General features: G+C 40.6%; 1 protein-coding gene across 2 annotated transcripts in view; it reads right to left on the reverse strand.

Moving 5' to 3' along the window:
• The window catches only part of LOC126295421 (zinc finger protein 436-like), a 204,318-nt gene that overhangs the window by 62,190 nt on the left and 119,870 nt on the right, over window positions 1-22,258 (reverse strand). For both annotated transcript variants that reach the window (XM_049987898.1, XM_049987899.1), the window contains one exon: window positions 1,145-1,222. In XM_049987898.1, the coding sequence (XP_049843855.1) occupies window positions 1,145-1,222 (78 nt within the window). The remainder of the gene's footprint in view (window positions 1-1,144; window positions 1,223-22,258) is intronic.

Here is a 22,258-nt window from a genome sequence, read left to right on the forward strand (position 1 = left end):
AAAGGTGTACGGTCCGTTTTTCTTTTCCGAGAACAGTGTTACAGGAAGCACATATCTCAATATGCTTAAGAACTTTCTTTTCTCACAGTCTGAGACTGATTCGAATGACTTCATTTACCGACAGGATGGGCCACTCCACACTGGCATCTGGAAGTGCGGGAATTTTTAAGTCAAAGGATTAGCGAACGGCGGATCGGCCTCATTGGACCAAACCAGTCGGCCTCACATTGCTGGACTCCAACGTCACCAGTCCTGACGGTACGTGATTATTTCTTGTGAGGATGTATAAAACACTTTCTTTATAAGCCTCTGTTACCAACAACAGCGAGTGAACTGAGACATCACATAACAGCAGCTGCGGAAGCTGTAACTTGACATGCTCGCTGCAGTGTGGGAGCAATTTGAATACCGCACTGACATATGTCACGCATCTCAAGGGAGCGTATCGAACGCCTAGAAAAGATACGAAAAAAGCTTTTCGAGTTCCCCGTTCATCAAATAACAAAATTCAACGTATATGTTTATTTTTTTCTGAAATATAGAAGTGCCAAATACGATGATTCTTTTTTATGTAACCTGTGTACTGTACAAGTGCAGGTACTATTCGGAACTGTCATTGCAGCTAGAGATTCCGATTTGTAGCAACTTGATGGCGTCTTTGTTGAAGTGGGAAAGTACGAAGTGTTTCAGTCCCGACTAATGTGCTTCAGCAAAAATATAATGTGCTCCTGGCTTTGACCACACTGTTACCCTGAATTTACTTAACTTTATTTAAATATTAGTAAGATCTTACAGCTAGTAGTAAAATAAATATACCAGAGAGGAAAATATAACTGATTGAGCTTCTTTCTTTCCGTGTCTGGGATTATAGGAAGTCAGAAACTATGGACTTTGATGTCACCGAAAATAATCCTAGAAGTTATACAGGGGTAAAATAAATGTGTGTGTAAATACTGTTACACTTCACATTCTGAAGTCAACCAGCCAATATTTGCACGCATGTGATGCTCGCACCTGCTAGTAGCAGCAGCACACACTTAAGCACGAGTTAGCGTGTATCATCGTAACGAGAGTCAAGTGCTAGATATAAATGGCTATGAAAAGGAAAGAAGAAAACTGTCTGGAAACATAAGTTTGTTCCTACCTGTCTGGGTCGTAGTGCTCCGGTTTGCAAGGTGTCGTGACACGGATCTTCTCCCTGCATGATAATACACTCGGGTTCCTGTGACAGAGAGGTGCTGCATTACAGAAGATTCAAAAATTATATTACTGACTTTGTGAAAACAGGAATAAAGACATTTAGGATTCACGAGAACAAAAAGTGGCTCCTACACTGTTGAAGTAAGGATGGAAAAATTTGAAAAATCCACAAAAATTAAATTAAGCAAGTAACTACAGGCAGTGAAACTGTCAACACTGAGCAAATAAAAATACGTAAAACTTTGATCTTTCCCACAGCTTTGTACAGATATGAGTAGTTGACACTAAAAAAATTGGACAGCAAGAAAAGTGATTCTTTTAGAATATATGTTTGGAGAAGGAGCCTCAGAAGAATGGAAGGTCACAGAGAGGAAAAGACAGGATGACGTGGATAGGAGACATCAAAGAAACCACTGGGAGGACACTGGAATAACGGAGGAACAAAACAACGTCTGGGAGTTCACGAAGGGACACCATTCGTCAAGACATAAGGACTTGGAGATGACTTGATGGATCGCAGCAAGTAACAAAATAACGAACAGTAACAACCAACACACGTACATAAATAGGAAATACACGGGGGTATATGGAAACACCAAAAACACAAGACATTAGCATGCCTAATACAGTGTAGAAAACCTGATGACATTCAAAACAGCTCCCAGTCATCTCAGAATGGACAAATACAGGCCCGGCACAATTTTCGAAGCAATCTTATATCACTATTCCTGCAAAATAGTGGCAGGTTCAGAAAACGACGACGGAGAAGGATAGCGACCGAATATCCGTCTCTCTGAAGCAGAGCACAGAGACTCAGAAACATTGAGATCTAACGATTGTGGTGGCCAGGTGAGGCGCAACAATTTGCCCTCGTGCTCACAAATGCAGTCCTGCATGATGCGAGCAGTAAGATAAGAGACTCCGCTCGACTTATATTTTTACAGTTTTTTAAAAAAATAGCCTTCTGAAGAAACTGAACTTCACCTAAAACAGGATATTTTAATGAATATCGATTAAAGCATTGATAAATTTCAAAAGTACATGTTGTTGTTGTCTTCAGTCCTGAGACTGGTTTGATGCAGCTCTCCATGCTACTCTATCCTGTGCAAGCTTCTTCATCTCACAGTACCTACATCCTTCTGAATCTGCTTAGTGTATTCATCTCTTGGTCTCCTTCTACGATTTTTACCCTCCACACTGCCCTCCAATGCTAAATTTGTGATCCCTTGATGCCTCAGAACATATCCTACCAACCGGTCTCTTCTTCTTGTCTAGTTGGGCCACAAACTCCTCTTCTCCCCAATTCTATTCAATACTTCCACATTAGTTAGGTGATCTACCCATCTACTCTTCAGCATTCTTCTGTAACACCACATTTCGAAAGCTTCTATTCTTTTCTTGTCTAAACTATTTATCGTCCATGTTTCACTTCCATACGTGGCTAAACTCCAAACAAATAGTTTCAGAAACGGCTTCCTGAAACTTAAATCTATAGTCGATGTTAACAAATTTCTCTTCTTCAGAAACACTTTCCTTGCCATTGCCAGTCTACATTTTATATTCTCTCTACTTCGACCATCATCAGTTATTTTGCTCCCCAAATAACAAAACTCGTTTACTACTTTAAGTGTCTCATTTCCTAATCTAATTCCCTCAGCATCACCCAACTTAATCCGATTACATTCCATTATCCTCGTTTTGCTTTTGCTGATGTTCATCTTAGATCCTTCTTTCAAGACACTGTCCATTCCGCTCAACTGCTCTTCAAAGTCCTTTGTTGTCTCTGACAGAATTACAATGTCATCGGTGAACCTCAACGTCTTTATTTCTTCTCCATGGACTTTAACACCTACTCCGAATTTTTCTTTTGTTTCCTTTACTGCTTGCTCACTATACAGATTGAATAACATCAGGGCCAGGCAACAACCCTGTCTCACTCCCTTCCCAACCGCTGCTTCCCTTTCATGCCCCTCAACTGTTATAACTGCCATCTGGTTTCTGTACAAATTGTAAATAGCCTTTCGCTCCCTGTATTTTACCCCTGCCACTTTCAGAATTTGAAAGAGGGTATTCCAGTCAACATTGTCAAAAGCTTTCTCTAAATCTACAAATGCTAGAAACGTAGGTTTGCCTTTTCTTAATCTTTCTTCTAAGATAAGTCGTAAGGTCAGTATTGCCTCACGTGTTCCAACATTTCTACGGAATCCAAACTGATCTTCCCCGAGGTCGGCTTCTACCAGTTTTTCCATTCGTCTGTAAAGAATTCGCGATAGTATTTTGCAGCTGTGACTTATTAAACTGATAGTTCAGTAATTTTCACATCTGTCAACATCTGCTTTCTTTGGGATTGGAATTATTATATTGTTCTGAAGTCTGAGAGTATTTCACCTGTCTCATACATCTTGCTCACCAGATGGTAGAGTTTTGTCAGGACTAGCTCTCCCAATGCCATCAGCAGTTCCAATGGAATGTTGTCTACTCTCGGGGCCTTGTTTCGACTCAGATCTTTCAGTGCTCTGTCAAACTCTTCACACAGTATCATATCTCCCATTTCATCTTCATCTACATCCTCTTCCATTTCCATAATATTATCCTCAAGTACATCGCCCTTGTATAGAGCCTCTGTATACTCCTTCCACCTTTCTGCTTTCCCTTCTTTGCTTAGAAGTGGATCTGAGCTCTTGACATTCATACAAGTGGCTCTATTTTCTCCAAAGGTCTCTTTAATTTTCCTGTAGGCAGTATCTACCTTATCCCTAGTGAGATAAGCCTCTACATCCTTACATTTGTCCTCTAGCAATTCCTGCTTAGCCATTTTGCACTTCCTGTCGATCTCATTTTTCAGACATTTGTATTCCTTTTTGGATGCTTCACTTACTGCGTTTTTGTATTTTCTCCTATCATCAATTAAATTCCATATTTCTTCTGTTACTCAAGGATTTCTACTAACCCTCGTCTTTTTACCTACTTGATCCTTTGCTGCCTTCACTACTTCATCCGTCAGAGCTACCCATTCTTCTTCCACTGTATTTCTTTCCCCCATTCTTGTCAATTGTTCCCTTATGCTCTCCCTGAAACTCTGTACAACCTCTGGTTTAGTCAGTTTATCCAGGTCCCATCTCCTTAAATTCCCTCCTTTTTGCAGTTTCTTCAGTTTTAATCTACAGTTCATAACCAATAGATTGTGGTCAGAGTCTAACCAATAGATTGTGGTCAGAGTCCACATATGCCCCTGGAAATGTCTTACAATTTAAAACCTGGTTCCTAAATCTCTGTCTTAGCATTATATAATCTATCTGATACCTTCTAGTATCTCCAGAATTCTTCCATGTATACAACCTCCTTTCATGGTTCTTGAACCAAGTGTTAGCTATATGATTAAGTTATGCTCTGTGCAAAATTCTACCAGACGGCTTCCTCTTTCATTTCTCTCCCCCAATCCATATTCACCTACTACGTTACCTTCTCTCCCTTTTCCTATTACCAAATTCCAGTCACCCATGACTATTAAATTTTCGTCTCTCTTCACAACCTGAATAATTTCTTTTATTTCATCATTCATTTCATCAATTTCTTCATCATCTGCAGAGCTAGTTGGCATATAAACTTGTACTACTGTAGTAGGCATGGGCTTTGTGTCTATCTTGGCCACAATAATGCATTCATTATGCTATTTGTAGTAGCTTACCCGCACTCCTATTTTTTTAATTCATTATTAAACCTACTCCTGCATTACCCCTATTTGATTTTGTATTTATAACCCTGTATTCATCTGACCAAAAGTTTTGTTCCTCCTGCCACCGAACTTCACTGATTCCCACAATATCTAACTTTAACCTATCCATTTCCCTTTTTAAATTTTCTAACCTACCTGCCCGATTAAGGGATCTGACATTCCACGCTCCGATCCGTACAACGCCAGTTTTCTTTCTCCTGATAACGACGCCCTCCTGAGTAGTCCCCGCCCGGAGATCCGAATGGGGGACTATTTTACCTCTGGAATATTTTACCCAAGAGGACGCCATCATCATTAACCATACAGAAGAGCTGCATGCCCTCAGGAAAAATTAGGCCATAGTTTCCCCTTGCTTTCAGCCGTTCGCAGTACCAGCACAGCAAGGCCATTTTGGTTATTGTTACAAGGCCAGATCAGTCAATCATCCAGACTGTTGCCCTTGCAACTACTGAAAAGGCTGCTGCCCCTCTTCAGGAACCACAGGAACCTCAAAGTACATAAAAGGTAAAAATACATAAAAGACACTAAAAATTTTGTGATCATTTCCCCTGTGACTATGTCACCTTAAAATGTAGCCCATGTAATGGTACTTTGACTACCGCGCCTCAGCCAATACAAAGAAATAATTCACGATTGCGCACGCAGAAGAGCGCTGCGCCAGCGACCTACTTTTATAAATAATTTTGTTCTTTTTTGAGTAGGTGTTTGTTTTTTACAACAAATTGATTGCTCTCTCTCTCTCTTGTCTTTATACGAAAGACATGTAATTTTCGGCACTGTGTTGAATGTGCTTTTGGGTGGAAATTAAAATTAAATTACAAAGCGAGGTTGTTTCAATAGTGATTCGAGGTGGTTATTGCCAAATTTGTAAATTGATCATGACAGTGACAACTTGAAGTTTTCAACAGACGGAGAAAAGTGAAAGTCGGGTCGTCCTACAAGAGAAATTAGGAGGACAGCCATGTAGACTATATTGTAATTAGTACTGTGTTTCTAACAAGATTATAAGGTAAATTTCCATTAGTTTCTGATGCTATTTCCGTACAGTCGCTTTTTGTAGTGTTGCCGACCCGGTCTGCCATGCACGGTCAAATTACAGCACGATTTCAATCAATAATACGAAGTCCGCCTTATCCGTAACTTATTCCATCAAAATTCAAAACCCAATCAGATTTTCTATTTTATATTTTTCACAGCAGAACCCCGAGGAGAGGAAACACTACACCCATCAGTTCAGAATTCTAAAAAAGAACTTTTGCTGTATCAGTTTTATTGCTCATTGTACAACATTTCAAGCTGTGTTGCCTTCAAAATAGTCATCTCCACTGGTAATACGCCGTTCCCATTGTTTCTTCCAGTTTTGGAACGCCTCCTGGAATGCATTTTGTGGGACAGCACACAGGTTTCTCGTCAATTGTCCTGTATCCTGTTTGAAAATGATGTCCTTTTAATTTGCTTTTCAGTTTGGGAAACAGGGAAAAATCTGCTGGGGCTAGGTTCTGAGAATACGGTGGATGGGGCACAATGGGAATGTGGTGTTTTGCTAGGTAACTGCAGACAAGGAGTGACGTGTAAGCCAGCACACAGTCACGATGCGACATCCGACTGTGGTTTTACCACAATTCAGGCCTCTTCCTGCATACAGCATCCATCGTGCACACTAGCATTCCCTTCTAGACTTCCTTGTTTACCATCTAACCACATTGTTCAAATCTGTGATAGATAATGCCTTTGTAGTAACAAAAAACAACCAACATCACCTTGATCTTTGACCTACTCATGCGTGCTCTTTTTTTTGGACAAAGTGACCCTCACTTCTCACGAACTTTTTTTATGATGTTCTTAAGAAGTTTTCATTGTCATTAACCGTGGCAAGCAGTTACCCGCACATTTCAATATGGGTCTGTTTCTGGTCTTCAGTCAACAAACGTGCCACGAATTTGCACTGACATGACACATTTGGCGAAGTATTTCACTCAAAATTTGGTAGCACGATCCTACACTGATGCTCACCTCCTCAACATCATCCCACACAGTTAATTTCCACGTCACCATCACCTGTCGATTTAGAAGGACGTCCAGACTCGGAATCATCACAGACCGATACTATGCCCTGTTGGAAACGTTTATTAAACCACTCGTAGCACTGCGAGCAACTCATACAATCCTCCCCGTATGCTTGGCTAAGCATTTGGAATGTCTCTGTAAAAGCTTTGCGGAGTTTGTAGCAGAATTACACACACACACACACACACACACACACACACACACACACACACACACACACACACACACACACACACACACACACTTCTTCAGGCTCCTTCGTTGCACTAATCCAATGAGCAGGCTGTACACATGCTTGCTTTAGCGGCTGTCGTCCGCTCGCTAATTGTCCGAGCGACACGAGGCAAATGGCTGTTTGTTGTTTGAACATGCCGCTAAGTGTGCTATTTCAAAAGTTCGGTTTCTTTTTGAACACACCTCATATGTTACCAATTTCCCTCTCGGTGTACACAGTTCTATTTTTTGCTGATGTACTGATGCTGATGGGCTACATTGCAAGGAGATGGCATACTAACAAAGGAAGTGACCACGAAGTTCTTATTGACTTTTATGGTTTTTATCTTTTTTACCTCTCATTCACTGAAACTACTGCGATGGATTCGTGTGGATGAACAATTGCAAATATACTTTGAGGAATTAAGATTGCTGCATGCAAATCTTCCTGATGATGAAACACATTAAATTAGTACTTTTGCAACACGGTTGCCTGAGCCTACATTTTACCTTTCAAACTTCTATTTTGAGCATTAAAGCGTGAAAATGAACTACAAAAATTCAAAAATAAGCTCGAGTAAAATAAGACCGTAATGCAATGAACTGTATTTTTTTTTTTTTTTTTTTTTTTTTTTTTTTTTTTTTTTTATAACTTTACTGCAAAAAGGAACACATTACAATTTATGAAGTTCCCTCAATTCTTAGTTTGGTATATTTAGTTTGATAAGTCTGAGATACTGGATGTGCATAACTATCTACATCTACATCCATACTCCGCAAGCCACCTGACAGTGTGCGGGGGAGGGTACCCTGAGTATCTCTATTGGTTCCCCCTTCTATTCCAGTCTCGTATTGTTTGTGGAAAGAAAGATTGTCGGTATGCTTCTGTGTGGTCTCTAATCTCTCTGATTTTATCCTCACGGTCTCTTCGCGAGATATACGTAGGAGGGAGCAATATACTGCTTGACTCTTGGGTGAAGGTATGTTCTCGTACCGAGCTACTGAGCGTCTCTCCTGCAGAGTCTTCCACTGGAGTTTATCTATCATCACCGTAATGCTTTTGTGATTATGAAATGATCCTGTAACGAAACGTGCTGCTCTCCGTTGGATATTCTCTATCTCTTCTATCAACCCTATCTAGTACGGATCCCACACTGCTGAGCAGTATTCGCGCACTGGGCGAACAAGCGTACTGTAACCTACTTCCTTTGTTTTCGGATTGCATTTCCTTAGGATTCTTCCAATGAATCTCAGTCTGGCACCTGCTTTACCGACTATCAACTTTATATGATCATTCCATTTTAAATCACTCCTAATGCATACTCCCAGATAATTTATGGAATTAACTGCTTCCAGTTGCTGACCTGCTATTTTGTAGCTAAATGATAAGAGATCTATCTTTCTATGTATTCGCAGCACATTACACTTGTCTACATTGAGATTCAATTGCCATTCCCTGCACCATGCGTCAATTCGCTGCAGATCCTCCTGCATTTCAGTACAATTTTCCATCGTTACAACCTCTCGATACACCACAGCATCACCTGCAAAAAGACTCAGTGAGGTTCCGATGTCATCCACCAGGTCATTTATGTATATTGTGAATAGCAACAGTCCTACAACACTCCCCTGCGGCACACCTGAAATCACTCTTACTTCGGAAGACTTCTTTCCATTGAGAATGACATGCTGCGTTCTGTTATCTAGGAACTCTTCAATCCAATCACACAGTTAGTCTGATAGTCCGTATACTCTTATTTTGTTCATTAAACGACTGTGGGGAACTGTATCGAACGCCTTGCGGAAGTCAAGAAACACGGCATCTACCTATGGCCCTCTGAGTCTCATGGACGAATAGCGCCAGCTGGGTTTCACTCGATTGTCTTTTTCTAAACCCATGCTCATTCCTACAGGATAGATTTCTAGTCTCCAGAAAAGACATTATACTCGAACATAATGCGTGTTCCAAAATTCTACAACTGATCGAAGTTAAGAGATATAGGTCTATAGTTCTGCACTTCTGTTCCACGTCCCTTCTTGAAAACGGGGATGACCTGTGACCTTTACCAATCCTTTGGAACGCTACGCTCTTCTAGAGACGTACGGTACACCGCTGCAAGAAGGGGGGCAAGTTCCTTCGCGTCTTTTGAGCAATTTTAATCGTTTCTCTATCCCTCTGTCATCTATTTCTATATCTACCATTTTGTCAACTGTGCGACAATCTAGAGAAGGAACTACAGTGCAGTCTTCCTCTGTGAAATAGCTTTGGAAGAAGACATTTAGTATTTCGGCCTTTAGTCTGTCATCCTCTGTTTCAGTACCATTTTGGTCACAGAGTGTCTGGACATTATGTTTTGATCCAACTACCACTTTGACATAAGACCAAAATTTCTTAAGATTTTCTGCCAAGTCAGTACATAGAACTTTACTTTTAAATTCATTGAAAGGCTCTCGCATAGCCCTCCTCGTGCTACATTTCCCTTCGAGTAATTTTTGTTTGTCTGCAAGGCTTCGGCTATGTTTATGTTTGCTGTGAAGTTCCCTTTGCTTCCGCAGCAGTTTTCTAACTCGGTTGTTGTACCATGGTGGCTCTTTTCTATCTCTTATGATCTTGCTTGGCACATACTCATCTAACGCATAATGTACGATGGTTTTGAACTTTGTCCACTGATCCTCAACACTATCTGTACTTGAGACAAAACTTTTGAGTTGAGCCATCAGGTACTCTGAAATCAGCTTTTTCTCACTTTTGCTAAACAGAAAAATCTTCCTACCTTTTTTAATATTTCTATTTACGGCTGAAATCATTGATGCAGTAACCGCTTTACAATTGCCGATTCCCTGTTCTGCGTTAACTGTTTCAAATAGTTCAGGTCTGTTTGTCACCAGAAAGTCTAATATGTTATCGCCATGAGTCGGTTCTCTGTTTAACTGCTCAAGGTAGTTTTCAGATAAAGTACTTAAAAAAATTTCACTGGATTCTTTGTTCCTGCCACCCGTTACAAACGTTTGAGTCTCCCAGCCTATATTCGGCAAATTAAAATCTCCACCCAGAACTATAACACGGTGGGGAAATCTAATCGAAATATTTTCCAAATTATCCTTCAGGTGCTCAGCCACAACAGCTGCTGAGCCCGGGGGCCTATAGAGACATCCAATTACCATGTCTATGTTCAGATTCAGTGTGAATAAGGCATAAGTAATAGACAAAATTGTGGAATGGTACACAATAATGTGAATTGATCTATACCAACCACTTTGGATAGGCTTGTAAAATTATCTGGATGTCAAATCTCACATTTCCAAAACTAAGATGGAAATCTTCTTGCAGCAGATACCTCTTCATCAATACCGGAAGCTCTTGTGGCAATTTAGAGCATTAAGTGTACTCAGATATAATCACTTTTTACATACATTTTTGTTTATAACGAACAAAATGTAACATACAGGTGAAGTCATTCGATCTGAGACCACATACATTCTCCCGAAAATAAGTTCCCGAAAGGGTCAAAGCTGATAATTGTTTGCACGGCCACATTCCTCACTACCGGCAGTCTCGAAGGACGCACTGCTCAGCCAACGAGGACTTCCAGCAGTTTGTAGTGGGGTTCCCGCTTCCTTACAGATGCAACCGTATACGAAGCGGAGAATAGCCGTCAGATAGTAACGTCACAACAGAGAACAGGGTGTCGAGCAAGCACAATCTTCCATATAATTGCGCATTGGAATTGCACGACTGTGGAGATACGGTCATTGCTCTCTAAGACAAGCAGTACATCAAAGATGCAAACGCGTACAGTGTTTCCAGACAAGCAATAACAATATATTCCTCTGGTGCGTGAGTTCGTAGTATTTTTTCATAAGTTCAATAAATCCGGTCAAACTTTAGTACATTCTGAAATGACAGCATACAGAAGGGCTGGCCTGGAGAGCGAGTAAGGGGAACTGCCGGTCTGGGTGTGGCATTGACAATTTGAAAGGATGAGGGAGCACGATACGAGGCGGTGTGCCCGGTGGCCGATAGAGGTCAGAAGGGGAGCGAGTACAGGCATAATACTTTACAAATTGAGGTACTGTGTTACATCCGTGTGGGGCTTCCTTCGTTCCCACAAGTATGACAAGTCTGTGAACTGTCGCACTGCAGTCACTTTGTACCCGTCGACTTGTTCTCCCTTAATGAAGCGTAGGGTTAATCGTGAATCGGCATTAGTGTGCGAGTCGAGTACTCGATCTCACTGGTGCGAAGTAGCACTCGCGAGGCGGAATGGTCGACTATCAGGATCGGATGGCCTTTAAAAAGGCTGTTTTTTGTGAGACTGTGGAAGGTGTAAGACAAAAATCAATTGATGTAGTGTACACCACTACAAAAGTATTCCAATAGAGGAGCAGTGACGTCTCCAATAAGTTTCACGCCACAGTCCACGCTTCAGCCGAAAAACTCACAAATTTCGTTCAATGCGAACAAGACAGTTGCATTCTCGTTTATTCCGCCTCCACCGTGAGAAAATGTGCAGTGTCAAAACAGAAACTGGACACAGACACTTCAATGTTATAGCTCTGTGACTAAAAAGCATGGGCTAACACTGAGTTCCGTCGCTTATCATTCATTTCTGTAAATTTTTCGAAAACTTGTTATAAACTGTACATTTTTTGAAAAATGTATAAATTTATTTTAATAATCAGTCACCATTTTCAGATTGCACTTCTAATTGTTACAGAATATCTGAACAGATATTAAATAGCAAAATAAGTTTACAACAGTCTTCGAAAAAGTTTTTCATGCACTCACACACACACAAACACAGACTTTTTGGTGCGCGCGTGTGTGTGCGCGCGCGCGTGTGTGTGCGCGCGCGCGTGTGTGTGTGCGCGCGCGTGTGTGTGCGCGCGCGCGTGTGTGTGTAATACATAAATCCATCCATATATGTATGTTTATAAACAGAACATTATTCACTGCTAACTGATGAGTTATTATACTGATATATAATAACTGTCATGCTCAATGGTCGCTTATGTCATTTAGGCTCGTCAATTTGCACCTCAGAATGGCTGTAAACCCAAAATCATAAAAATAAAATAAATGAATTACTAATTTAGAGTCTGGCAAAATGGTTGTACGTATAGCGGGGGTGCTGCGAGTCTGTGGTTATACTTTCAAACTCAAGTACTCGCTCTCCTTTCAACGCGGGACGAATCCATTCGGTCCCGACAACAGACTTAAGTGACGAGTGGAAAGTGGCGGAGGCTCGCGAGTAGAGCCTTTGAACACACAGAGACAGTGAGTTCAGACTCACTGGAGAGTTTAAAGTGAGTACACAAAGCTCATTTTTGATCTCCAGTGGCCAGTCCTCGCAGACAGGGACGACAATGGGAGATAGCAGAAGCCGTCCACTCCAGCCGAAAGCTGAAGTACCGAGAGGGTCTGCTCGGTTCGACAGCTGCAACTGGAAAGGGGGAAACAATTCTGATGTGACCTCCAGAATCCTTCAACAGCCAAAGATGTCACCTGTCTCCTACACTCAGTACCGGTTAAACCTGTGTTGCAGATTCGCCAGCAAATTCAGCAGAGGGCTGAAGTCGTGTCTTGTCAGCATCTGTAGTTGGACAGATTTCCCTCTGTGAGAATTATCGTAAAGACTTGGTTGGGGCCTCTGAAATAAATATTTTTATACTAATTCCTAAAAATGTTCACAGACTGACTGATGATGTCAGATCATTGATGTGTATAGGTAATTCGTGCTGTTACCTAACTAACTGTAGATAACAGGAAGCGTATTTCGAATGACACTGGCTGCTCACATCGCACACTTTATTAGTATGCCGGTTATGTTTTGCACACGTGCCCGATTCCTAAGAGCGAGGCCGAGCACAGTGCCGAAGAACAGCTCCCCGGAAGGCAGGACGGTGGAACTCGCCTCACTATGATCCTCAGGCTACTCTGTTCTCTTCATTGAGAGCAAACTGTGGAAATAATGAGATTTCACTGTCACAGTTATAATAAGGTTTTCTGCCTCGTTTATCTCCCACAGTGTGTTTTAATTACTAATGTGACTCCAAAAATGAGTTAGCGAGACTGCCCCCACTGCTAACGTATTCTACCGTATCTTCCTTCATCGTCGTTACCGTGAGGCACCGTTATACCGACTGGAAAGGCGCATCAATCTTGGCGGATGAGATTTGGTAACCTTAAGTCACTGACAACACACAACAGTCACGGTAGCAACTGATTCCAGAATAGCTGCAGTAGTTATGATCTACGAACTTCCCCCTCTTGGCCAGATCCTCAAAACTTAACTCGTAACGAGATCCCTTCGAAGCAAATTGTCATAATGATCGTCTGTAAAAGCTTCGTACAATGATAACAAATGTTACAGTTTATGGAATAATAACAGATATGACCAAACTGTCTTGTTTCTTCTGTTTTATTTAACGTAACTTTGTTCACAGTTTTATTTCACATTCACCACTCATTCACACTCTGATGTGGAGTATATGCGAGTGGCAGAACCCTAACTAACGAGTTCCATCGAAACCCTTTGATGAACAGTTTCCGTTGCTCGACACCGACAGTCAACGATAATGATTTATTATTCTGTAATTAATTGACTCTTCTAGTTTAGCCACCACCTCCACAAATGTTTGTTAGGCGTAAGACAATTACACACTTTTCTCTCCGATTCACAATTATTAAGAGTTCGCATAAAAGTTAATGTGTTTCTCCTTTTCATAAATTGGAGCCCGCTCTCCGCGATAAAAAAAAGACACGGTCTCAATACCGCGTCCCTCGTGAGATGCGTATGGATTTATCCCGGAACTGAACACCCTGTAGATGTACTCAATTTAATGACCACACTTCGCTATCCGTGATTTCGTGTATCTAAATGTCCTTTTGTTACTCTGATTGTATACTGTACTTGTTTAAAAATCGCCACTATATTTTTCCACTACGCACACTTAGCACTTGCTTACTTGTTTATTTCTAAGAGTAAACGAAAAAATGGCACCGTATCATCAGCTTCGTCGATATAAAGCAAAACACCTCAATATGACCAATTTTACCTCTTATAGGTTCGGCTACCTTAGTCATTAATTTACTACATATTATTTCCGATAACACTAAACAGGTATCGCCGTTATATTTTAATTGTATTCAAAAGCATGTTATTATTATTATGACCAACCAAACTGTTTTTAACAATAGCTTTACACTCGCCCAGCCTTATTCATGCAATATTATATATAAATATACAGACAGGACCAAAAGATCGATCTCTCTACCGTAATCAATAGAGGCAAATGCGCTATTCAAGTTTCATTACATCTATGTTGACTCGTATTGTTACAGTACGATACGCTAATCACACGCATGCGCTCCGTTACAGCAGGCGAAGCTTCCTCCGAGCTCAGCTCTACAGTGGTAGGGGTGCGGGGTTGAGTCGTGTGACACCATTACGTGAGTGAATAACTTTAACAGCTGTAATACGAGAAAACTGTAAGTGTGGAACATTTCCAAGTGTTTGTGAATGTAAGGATAATTGCTTTTCGAGTTGGACATGAGGTGAGTCATACAGACCATTAAATTTTGAGGAAAGCCTTCAGTCAAAACTCAGTACAAATTTCACTGCAGGAACAGGCGATATTTAACATAACTATTAAAATAAAGCTGTAAGTGAACCACGACTACAGGATGACACATAGGAGAGGGTCAGTTTTATGTCACGATGGTGGTAGTTCCCCTCCACACGAGATACCGTTTCAGTTACAATGGAACAGCGTGACTCGCAACATCGTTTGATCATCTATGACAGCTTCATCAGAAGTGGTGGGTCTGTTACAGCTACACAGCAAATGTTTTGTGTACAAGTCAATCTCAGATGACACGAGCTTGTCCTGAGTCGTAACACAATCTTCAGATGGTTGTTTAACTTCAGATCAATTGGAACATAATGCATATGAAGTGTACAGGCCCAAGAAGCAATGCAATGATACCAGAAAATGTTACAACGCTAACAAATGCAAGAGCCAGATGCCCGTGACAGTCAGCTAGCCGTCATGCAAGTTAATTAGCAATTGGTAATCAATTTGTTAGAAAAATTTTGCTTACATTAATATTCCATCAGTACAAACTTCTTGTTGTGCAACAACTGAAGCCAACTGATTTTGCTGTATGCAAAGACTTTGCTTGCAGAATGCAAGTGATTTTGAGTGATGATGTGATTTTACTGATGAGTGATGAAGCTCATTTTCAAGCAAATGGCACCATCCGTATACAAAACCTGCTTTATTGTGCTCCTGAGCATTCACACTTTACTCATCAGTATCCGTCACACTCTGCAAAAGTCACAGGCAGCTGTGTTCTCGGTTCTTTCGATCTTCTTGGATTGTATTTTTTCCAACAGCATGGAGTCACAGTCCCCGTTACTGTGCCTCGATACATTTATATGCTAAAAATGTTCTTGAAACCAGAACTGACAAGGAGAGGTCTCCAGTGGTGGGATCGACTTTCTGAAACCGGTCATACAGTAATATCGGTTAGTGCTACGTATTACACCCTGCAGCGATTCATCTCAGTGGGCCCTCATTTGAGAGTAACTGACTGAAAAAATTTCAGAATTTCACGTGATGCTCAATAGCATTAAAAATGGAATGTGACATCGGTGGGTTGCACGTGTGACAGACAGGATGTGGCTTCACATGTGTGAGGTCATAGGTTCGAATCTGGTCAGGTACTTTAATTATCTTTTCTTATTTTTAAATTTTTATCAAAATGACCTTAATCATTATTTTTATTCAATTGATTGGTTTAAATGTAATTTTTTTTATTTCTATTCCTTTCGTCATATTTTAGTTATCACATGAACATCTTCATATGCTCTCACTTTTTCCTATACTTTTTTTGTGCTTGAAGTCTTTCTTTATGTGATTTTAATTAATTTATGTATCAGTTTCGATCTAATTTCTTTTGTTTTTACTTCCAATTTTATTTTCGACGTAATTGCATCCATTATTTCTATTCCTCATTTTACTTGTAATCCCTTCTTTCATTTAAATTGTCATCTGTTTTGTTTCACCTATAGTGCAAGGGGAATTTAGGCAATATTTTAAATGTCTGTATGACAATTACCAAAAGAAAGCACATCTCGCATCTTGTAATGAGAAATACTTTTTTGACACTATTGCACAGTGAATATAAACAGATTATATCGTCTTTTGTTTTTTAACTGATGGATCGACATTTTCAAATATTTAAATATTATAATAGATAAACATAATAAGATTCACGTTCACAAAACTTCCAAGTGGAAAAAGAGTCATATAAAGATAAAAACGGGACCAATGTAAACATTCATATAATGACTAAAATGATGTGACATAGGAATAAAAAAATACATTTAAAACAAATTAATTGAAGAAAAATAATGATCAAAGTTATTTCAATAAATATTTAAAAATAGAAAATGGAAAGATTTAAAAATGTAAAACAGAAAGCATCTGCTGAGATTTGACTCTTCAACCTTCTGCACGTGAAGGGCTTATCCTATCCATTACAACTAGTCTATTACACAGGGTGGGTCACTAACTATTACCACCAAGAATAACTCTGGAATTATGATAGGAGCTGAAAAGTTGGTGGGACAAAAGTTGCATGGGACAACAGAGGCAATAATATGACATTGGTTTTTTTGTTGCTAGGTGGGGTCACTTCAGAGATATGAAGGTCAACCCCCCTTTCTTTTTTTTAAGTGGGATGCTATAGTTTGGCACTTATTTTCTGATAGCAGTTAATGAACGTCCATTTACAGAAGGCGTTCGAAGTGATGAGCATTGGTATTAATGCAGCGCAGCAATCTTATTATCATGGATTGAGTGGTATTCCTCATCACTTCGGCAGTTATCAAAGCACATGCTCCGACAATTCTCTCTTGCGCATCTTCAAGTTTAATTGGAACATCTTTATAAACAATGTTCTTGATACAAAGCAACACAAAGATCTCAAAACAACAGTACCAATTTCCACTTCCTCGTTAGTAACTTTCCTTTGCCAGATATGTTTCCGATGCGTTAAAGATCCAGTTGTTCTCAATTTATCTTACACATATTTAAATGTATGAGTTGAAGGGTGAGTAAGTTGAAGATATCTTTCAGCATATAAGTGTCTAGCTCTCACTGAACTTCGTTGGCATTCTCGCGGTAAATGAGAAGCACATCGACTTGTTCTTTGAAGGTATACATCATTCACATTTGCTTAATTCGATGATACTAGTCTTACCGTACCTATTATTGTTGTATTGAGAAACCGTCAAATGGTGTTTACATATTAATGGCACGTTACATGGATACGTCATATTTGGCAAATATTTACTATTTTCACTATACAGGGTGGTCCATTGATAGTGACCAGGCCAAATATCTCACGAAATAAGCATCAAACGAAAAAACTACAAAGAACAAAACTCGTCTAGCTTGAAGGGGGAAACCAGATGGCACTATGGTTCGCCCGCTCTTATAGACGGAATCGCAACGAAACAGACTGACAAAGTAAGAGATGTTGGTCAAACATTGGCCCCTGGCCTCTCAGCACATGATGTAATATTCCTGGCCTACTCTGTGCAGCTCCTAAGGATCAAATCGCGTTACATAACTTGTAGGAACATGAAACGTATTGACCTTAACGCTCTAATAGCCGACTGCTCAGAAATCTCATGGCATCCAATAATCAGAGAACCTTGGTGATAAATTCACTGCCCTCTATGACAAACATGCACCTGTACGCACAATCCGTGTACGAAAATCTCCTGCTCCATGGCTGACAGCTGAATTATGTCAAATGATGACTAATAGGGATGCTGCCCACAGGCGTTTCAAGGCAGATCCGAAACCTGAGCGTTTCGAAGAATATAGAAAGCTACGGAACAGAGTGAAACAATGCATTCGCAATGCCAATATCAGGCACGCTCGCTCCCTCGTATGCAGCGATCTGACACCCACGACTCTATGGAAGAATCTCCGTAGCTTGGGGGTCGGAAAGGCAAAATCGGAAACTACTTTTCATGTGTCAGCTAACGAACTAAATGAATTCTTCTCTGCACCTCTGAATACCAGCACGGCTGATAATTCCCGTCCACAAGAATCCCCAAACAGGATAACTAACAACGATACCTCCCATCTAAAACATGTAACAACAAAAACGGCAAGAAAAGCAATAATGAGAATCTCTTCTGATGCAATAGGCAACGACAGTATCGGTATAACCATGATTAAGAATGTTGCCGATATCTTAGTACCTGTCTTAACTGACATATTTAATTTTTCCCTCGTGAACGGAATATACCCCACTGCATGGAAAAGAAGCACAATTCGACCCATCCCTAAGATCGAAAACCCGCAACTGCCTAGTGATTACCGACAAATTAGCATACTGCCTGCTGTTTCCAAAGCACTTGAATATATTGTTCATGACCAAATCACTGAACACTTGCATGAATTCAGTCTATATGACAAATTGCAATCCGGTTTCCGTAAACATCACAGCACAAACACTGCTCTAATTAAAGTAACTGATGACATAAACATTCCATCGACAACCGAAAGGCAACAATATTGACGCTACTGGACTTCAGCAAAGCTTTTGACACTGTTAACTATGACATATTGCTCACAAAAACGCATCAGCTTAATTTCTCAGATAGTGCAATGAGATGGTTTGAAAGCTACTTAAAAGACAGACAGCAATGTGTTGTCTGCATCTTCCTGGAAACATGTTTCCTCGGGAGTACCACACGGATCAGTCTTAGGACCACTATTCTTTTATTTATATGTCAACCATATTTCGTCAGTTCTGTCCTCCTGTAAATATCATTTCTATGCCGATGACCTCGAGCTCTACCTAAGCGTTAGACCTGAAGATGTAAACACTGCAGTCGCTCAGATGATCCGTCTTCAGTAGTGACATGGACGAAAAACCTGGGGCTTAAACTAAATGCAAAAAAGACGCAAGTAATCTTAATAGCCCATCAGAAATTAATAAGTTCAGATTTCCGCGAACGGCTACCTCCTATTCTGCTCGACGGTACTCCAATACCATATCAGAAAACAGTGAAGAACTTGGGTGTAACTTTGGACGAGCATCTCAACTGGGCGGAGAATACAGTCGCAGAGTGCCGAAAGACGTCCGCTTGTCTCTATGTTCTCAAAAAGTTCGGAACATATTTCCACAGGACTTAAAACTCCAGCTCGTGCAAGCACTCGTTCTGCCTAACCCCCACTATTGTGATTTAATTCAACAAGGCATGAGTAGTGAAAACAAAAGACGGCTAGAACTAACCATGAATGCCTGTGTGCGTTACACCTGCAACATTCGCCGATGTGATCATGTTAGTGCTTCATACTCCCAGCTGGGGTGGCTGCGGCTGAACAAATTGCGTGACTACCACACTATGTCTACTGCACCGACTCCTCGTTGCGCAAGCACCCCAGCACCTTGCTTCAGAGATTAAAAACCTGTCATGCTATCATAATCGAAACATGAGGTCACTCTTATCTGGTATCCTAACTGTGCCCACTCACAAAACAAAAACTTTTGCAAACTCCTTCTCAGTTGCTGCTGTCTGCCTCTGGAACAAACTGCCCCTTACCTTGAGGAAAATTCAATCTCCTGCTGCTTTTAAGAAGAAGTTGAAGCATTCCCTACTATCATCCTCATAAGGCCAGTCATCTCATATATCAAATAGCAAAGCAAGCGTCTCCTATCTTGCTCCTGAGATGCCTTCCTCTTCATCTATCTCTATTAGCCACGCAGTCTTCTTTTCCTTTATATTTCCTTAATTATGTTTCATCATGTCTCTCTATTCTCCTCCTCCCTTCACCATGAGTCTCCCTCATACTTCCTGCTGCCAGCACTCCTATCTAAAATCTTTCTCTTCAATAATGTATTTTTCCAGGTGTACCTTTCTAATTGTTTATTTCACTTTTTGTATTAGATGTAGTTTAACATGCCTACTATAACATATGAATGTAAAATAAGTAGAATGCCTGCTTAGATGTAAGAGAGGGCCTGATGGCCCTAATCTTGCCAGGTTAAATAAATAAATAAATAAATGGCACTGCCATAGGTCCAACTGATATCAACTGCATTTTTTTAAACATGAACCCCCATTTTTTATTACATATTCGAGTAGTACATAAAGAAATATGAATGTTTTAGTTGGACCACTTTTTTCGCTTTGTGATAGATGGCGCTGTAATAGTCACAAACGTGTAAATACATGGTATCACGTAACATTCCACCAGTGTGCACATTATTTGCTTCGTGATTCATTACCTGTGTTAAAATGGACCGTTTACCAATTGCGCAAAAGGTCGATATCATGTTGATGTATTTCAACAAATGATGATGCCCAAGTAGGTGTATTTGCTGCTGTCGTGGCTAATCCGCGCATCAGTAGCAGACAAATTGCAAGAGAATTGGGAATCTCAAAAAAATCGGTGTTGAGAATGATACATAAACATCAATTGCACGCGTACCATATTTCCATGCACCAGGAATTGCATGATGATGACTACAAACGTTGTGTACAGTTCTGCCACTGGGCACAACAGAAATTACGGGTTTTTTGCACAGTTTCCATCTAGCGACGAAGCGTCATTCACCAACAGCGGTAACGTAAACCAGCATAATATGCACTATTGGGCAACAGAAAATCCACAACGGCTGCGACAAGTGGAACATCAGCAACCTTGGTGGGTTAATGTATGGTGTGGCATTATGGGAAGGAGGACAATTGGCTCTATTTCATCCATGCCAATCTAAATGGTGCAATGTATGGTGGTTTGCTACGTAATGTTCTACCGCTGTTGCTACAAGATCTTTCACTGCATGACAGAATGGCGATGTAGTGCCAACACGATGGATGTCTGGCACATAGCTCATGTGCGGTTGAAGCGGTATTGAATAGCATATTTCGTGACAGGTGGATTGGTCGTCGAAGCACCATACCGTGGCCCGCACGTTCACGGGATCTGAGGCCCCTGGATTTCTTTCTGTGGGGAAAGTTGAAGGATATTTCCTACCGTGATCCACCAACAACACCTGACAACATGCGTCGGCGCATTGTCAATGCATGTGCGAACATTACGGGAGGCGAACTACTCGCTGTTGACAGGAATGTCGTTGCACGTATTGCCAGATGCAATGAGGTTGACGGACATCATTTTGAGCAGTTACTGCATTATTTACAGGTAATCAAGCTGTAACAGCATGCGTTCTCAGAAATGATAAGTTCACGAAGGTACATGTATCAAATTAGAACAACCAAAATAAAATGTTCAAACGTAACTATGTTCTGTATTTTAATTTAAAAAACCTACCTCTTACCAACTGTTCATCTAAAAGTGTGAGCCATATGTTTGAGACTATTACAGTGCCATTTATCACAAAGTGAAAGTGGTACAACTAAAACATTCATATTTCTTTAGGTGCTACACGAGTATGTAATAAAAAATGGGTGTTCCTATTTAAAAAAAAAAAACAACGCAGTTTATATCCCTTTGACCTATGGCAGCGCCATCTAGCGGTCCAACCATAGTGCCATCTGGTTTTTCCCTTCAAGCTAGACAAGTTTCGTTCTTTGTAGTTTTTTCGTTTGACGCTTATTTCGTGAGATATTTGGCCCAGTCATGATCAATGGACCATCCTTTATACAAGAGAGAATTGTGAGAGCACGTGCTTCAATAAGTGCCGAAGTGATAAGGAATACCACTCAATCCAGGATACGAAGATTGCAGCACTGCACTGATATCAATGGTCGAACACCTTCTGTAAATAGACGTTCATGCCACCTTTGTGACCTTCGCTGACCTTACTGTTACACATCATTGGATTCAGCTGCTGTCAGAAAATAAGTACCAAACTATAGCATCCCAAAAGAGAGAGAGAGAGAGAGAGAGAGAGAGAGAGAGAGAGAGAGAGAGAGAGAGAGAGAGAGAACAACCTTCATATCTATGATTCGACCCCACCTAGCACCAAAATCCCAACATCATTTT

This window comes from Schistocerca gregaria, chromosome 11 (assembly GCF_023897955.1).
Source record: "Schistocerca gregaria isolate iqSchGreg1 chromosome 11, iqSchGreg1.2, whole genome shotgun sequence".
NCBI lineage: Eukaryota > Metazoa > Arthropoda > Insecta > Orthoptera > Acrididae > Schistocerca > Schistocerca gregaria.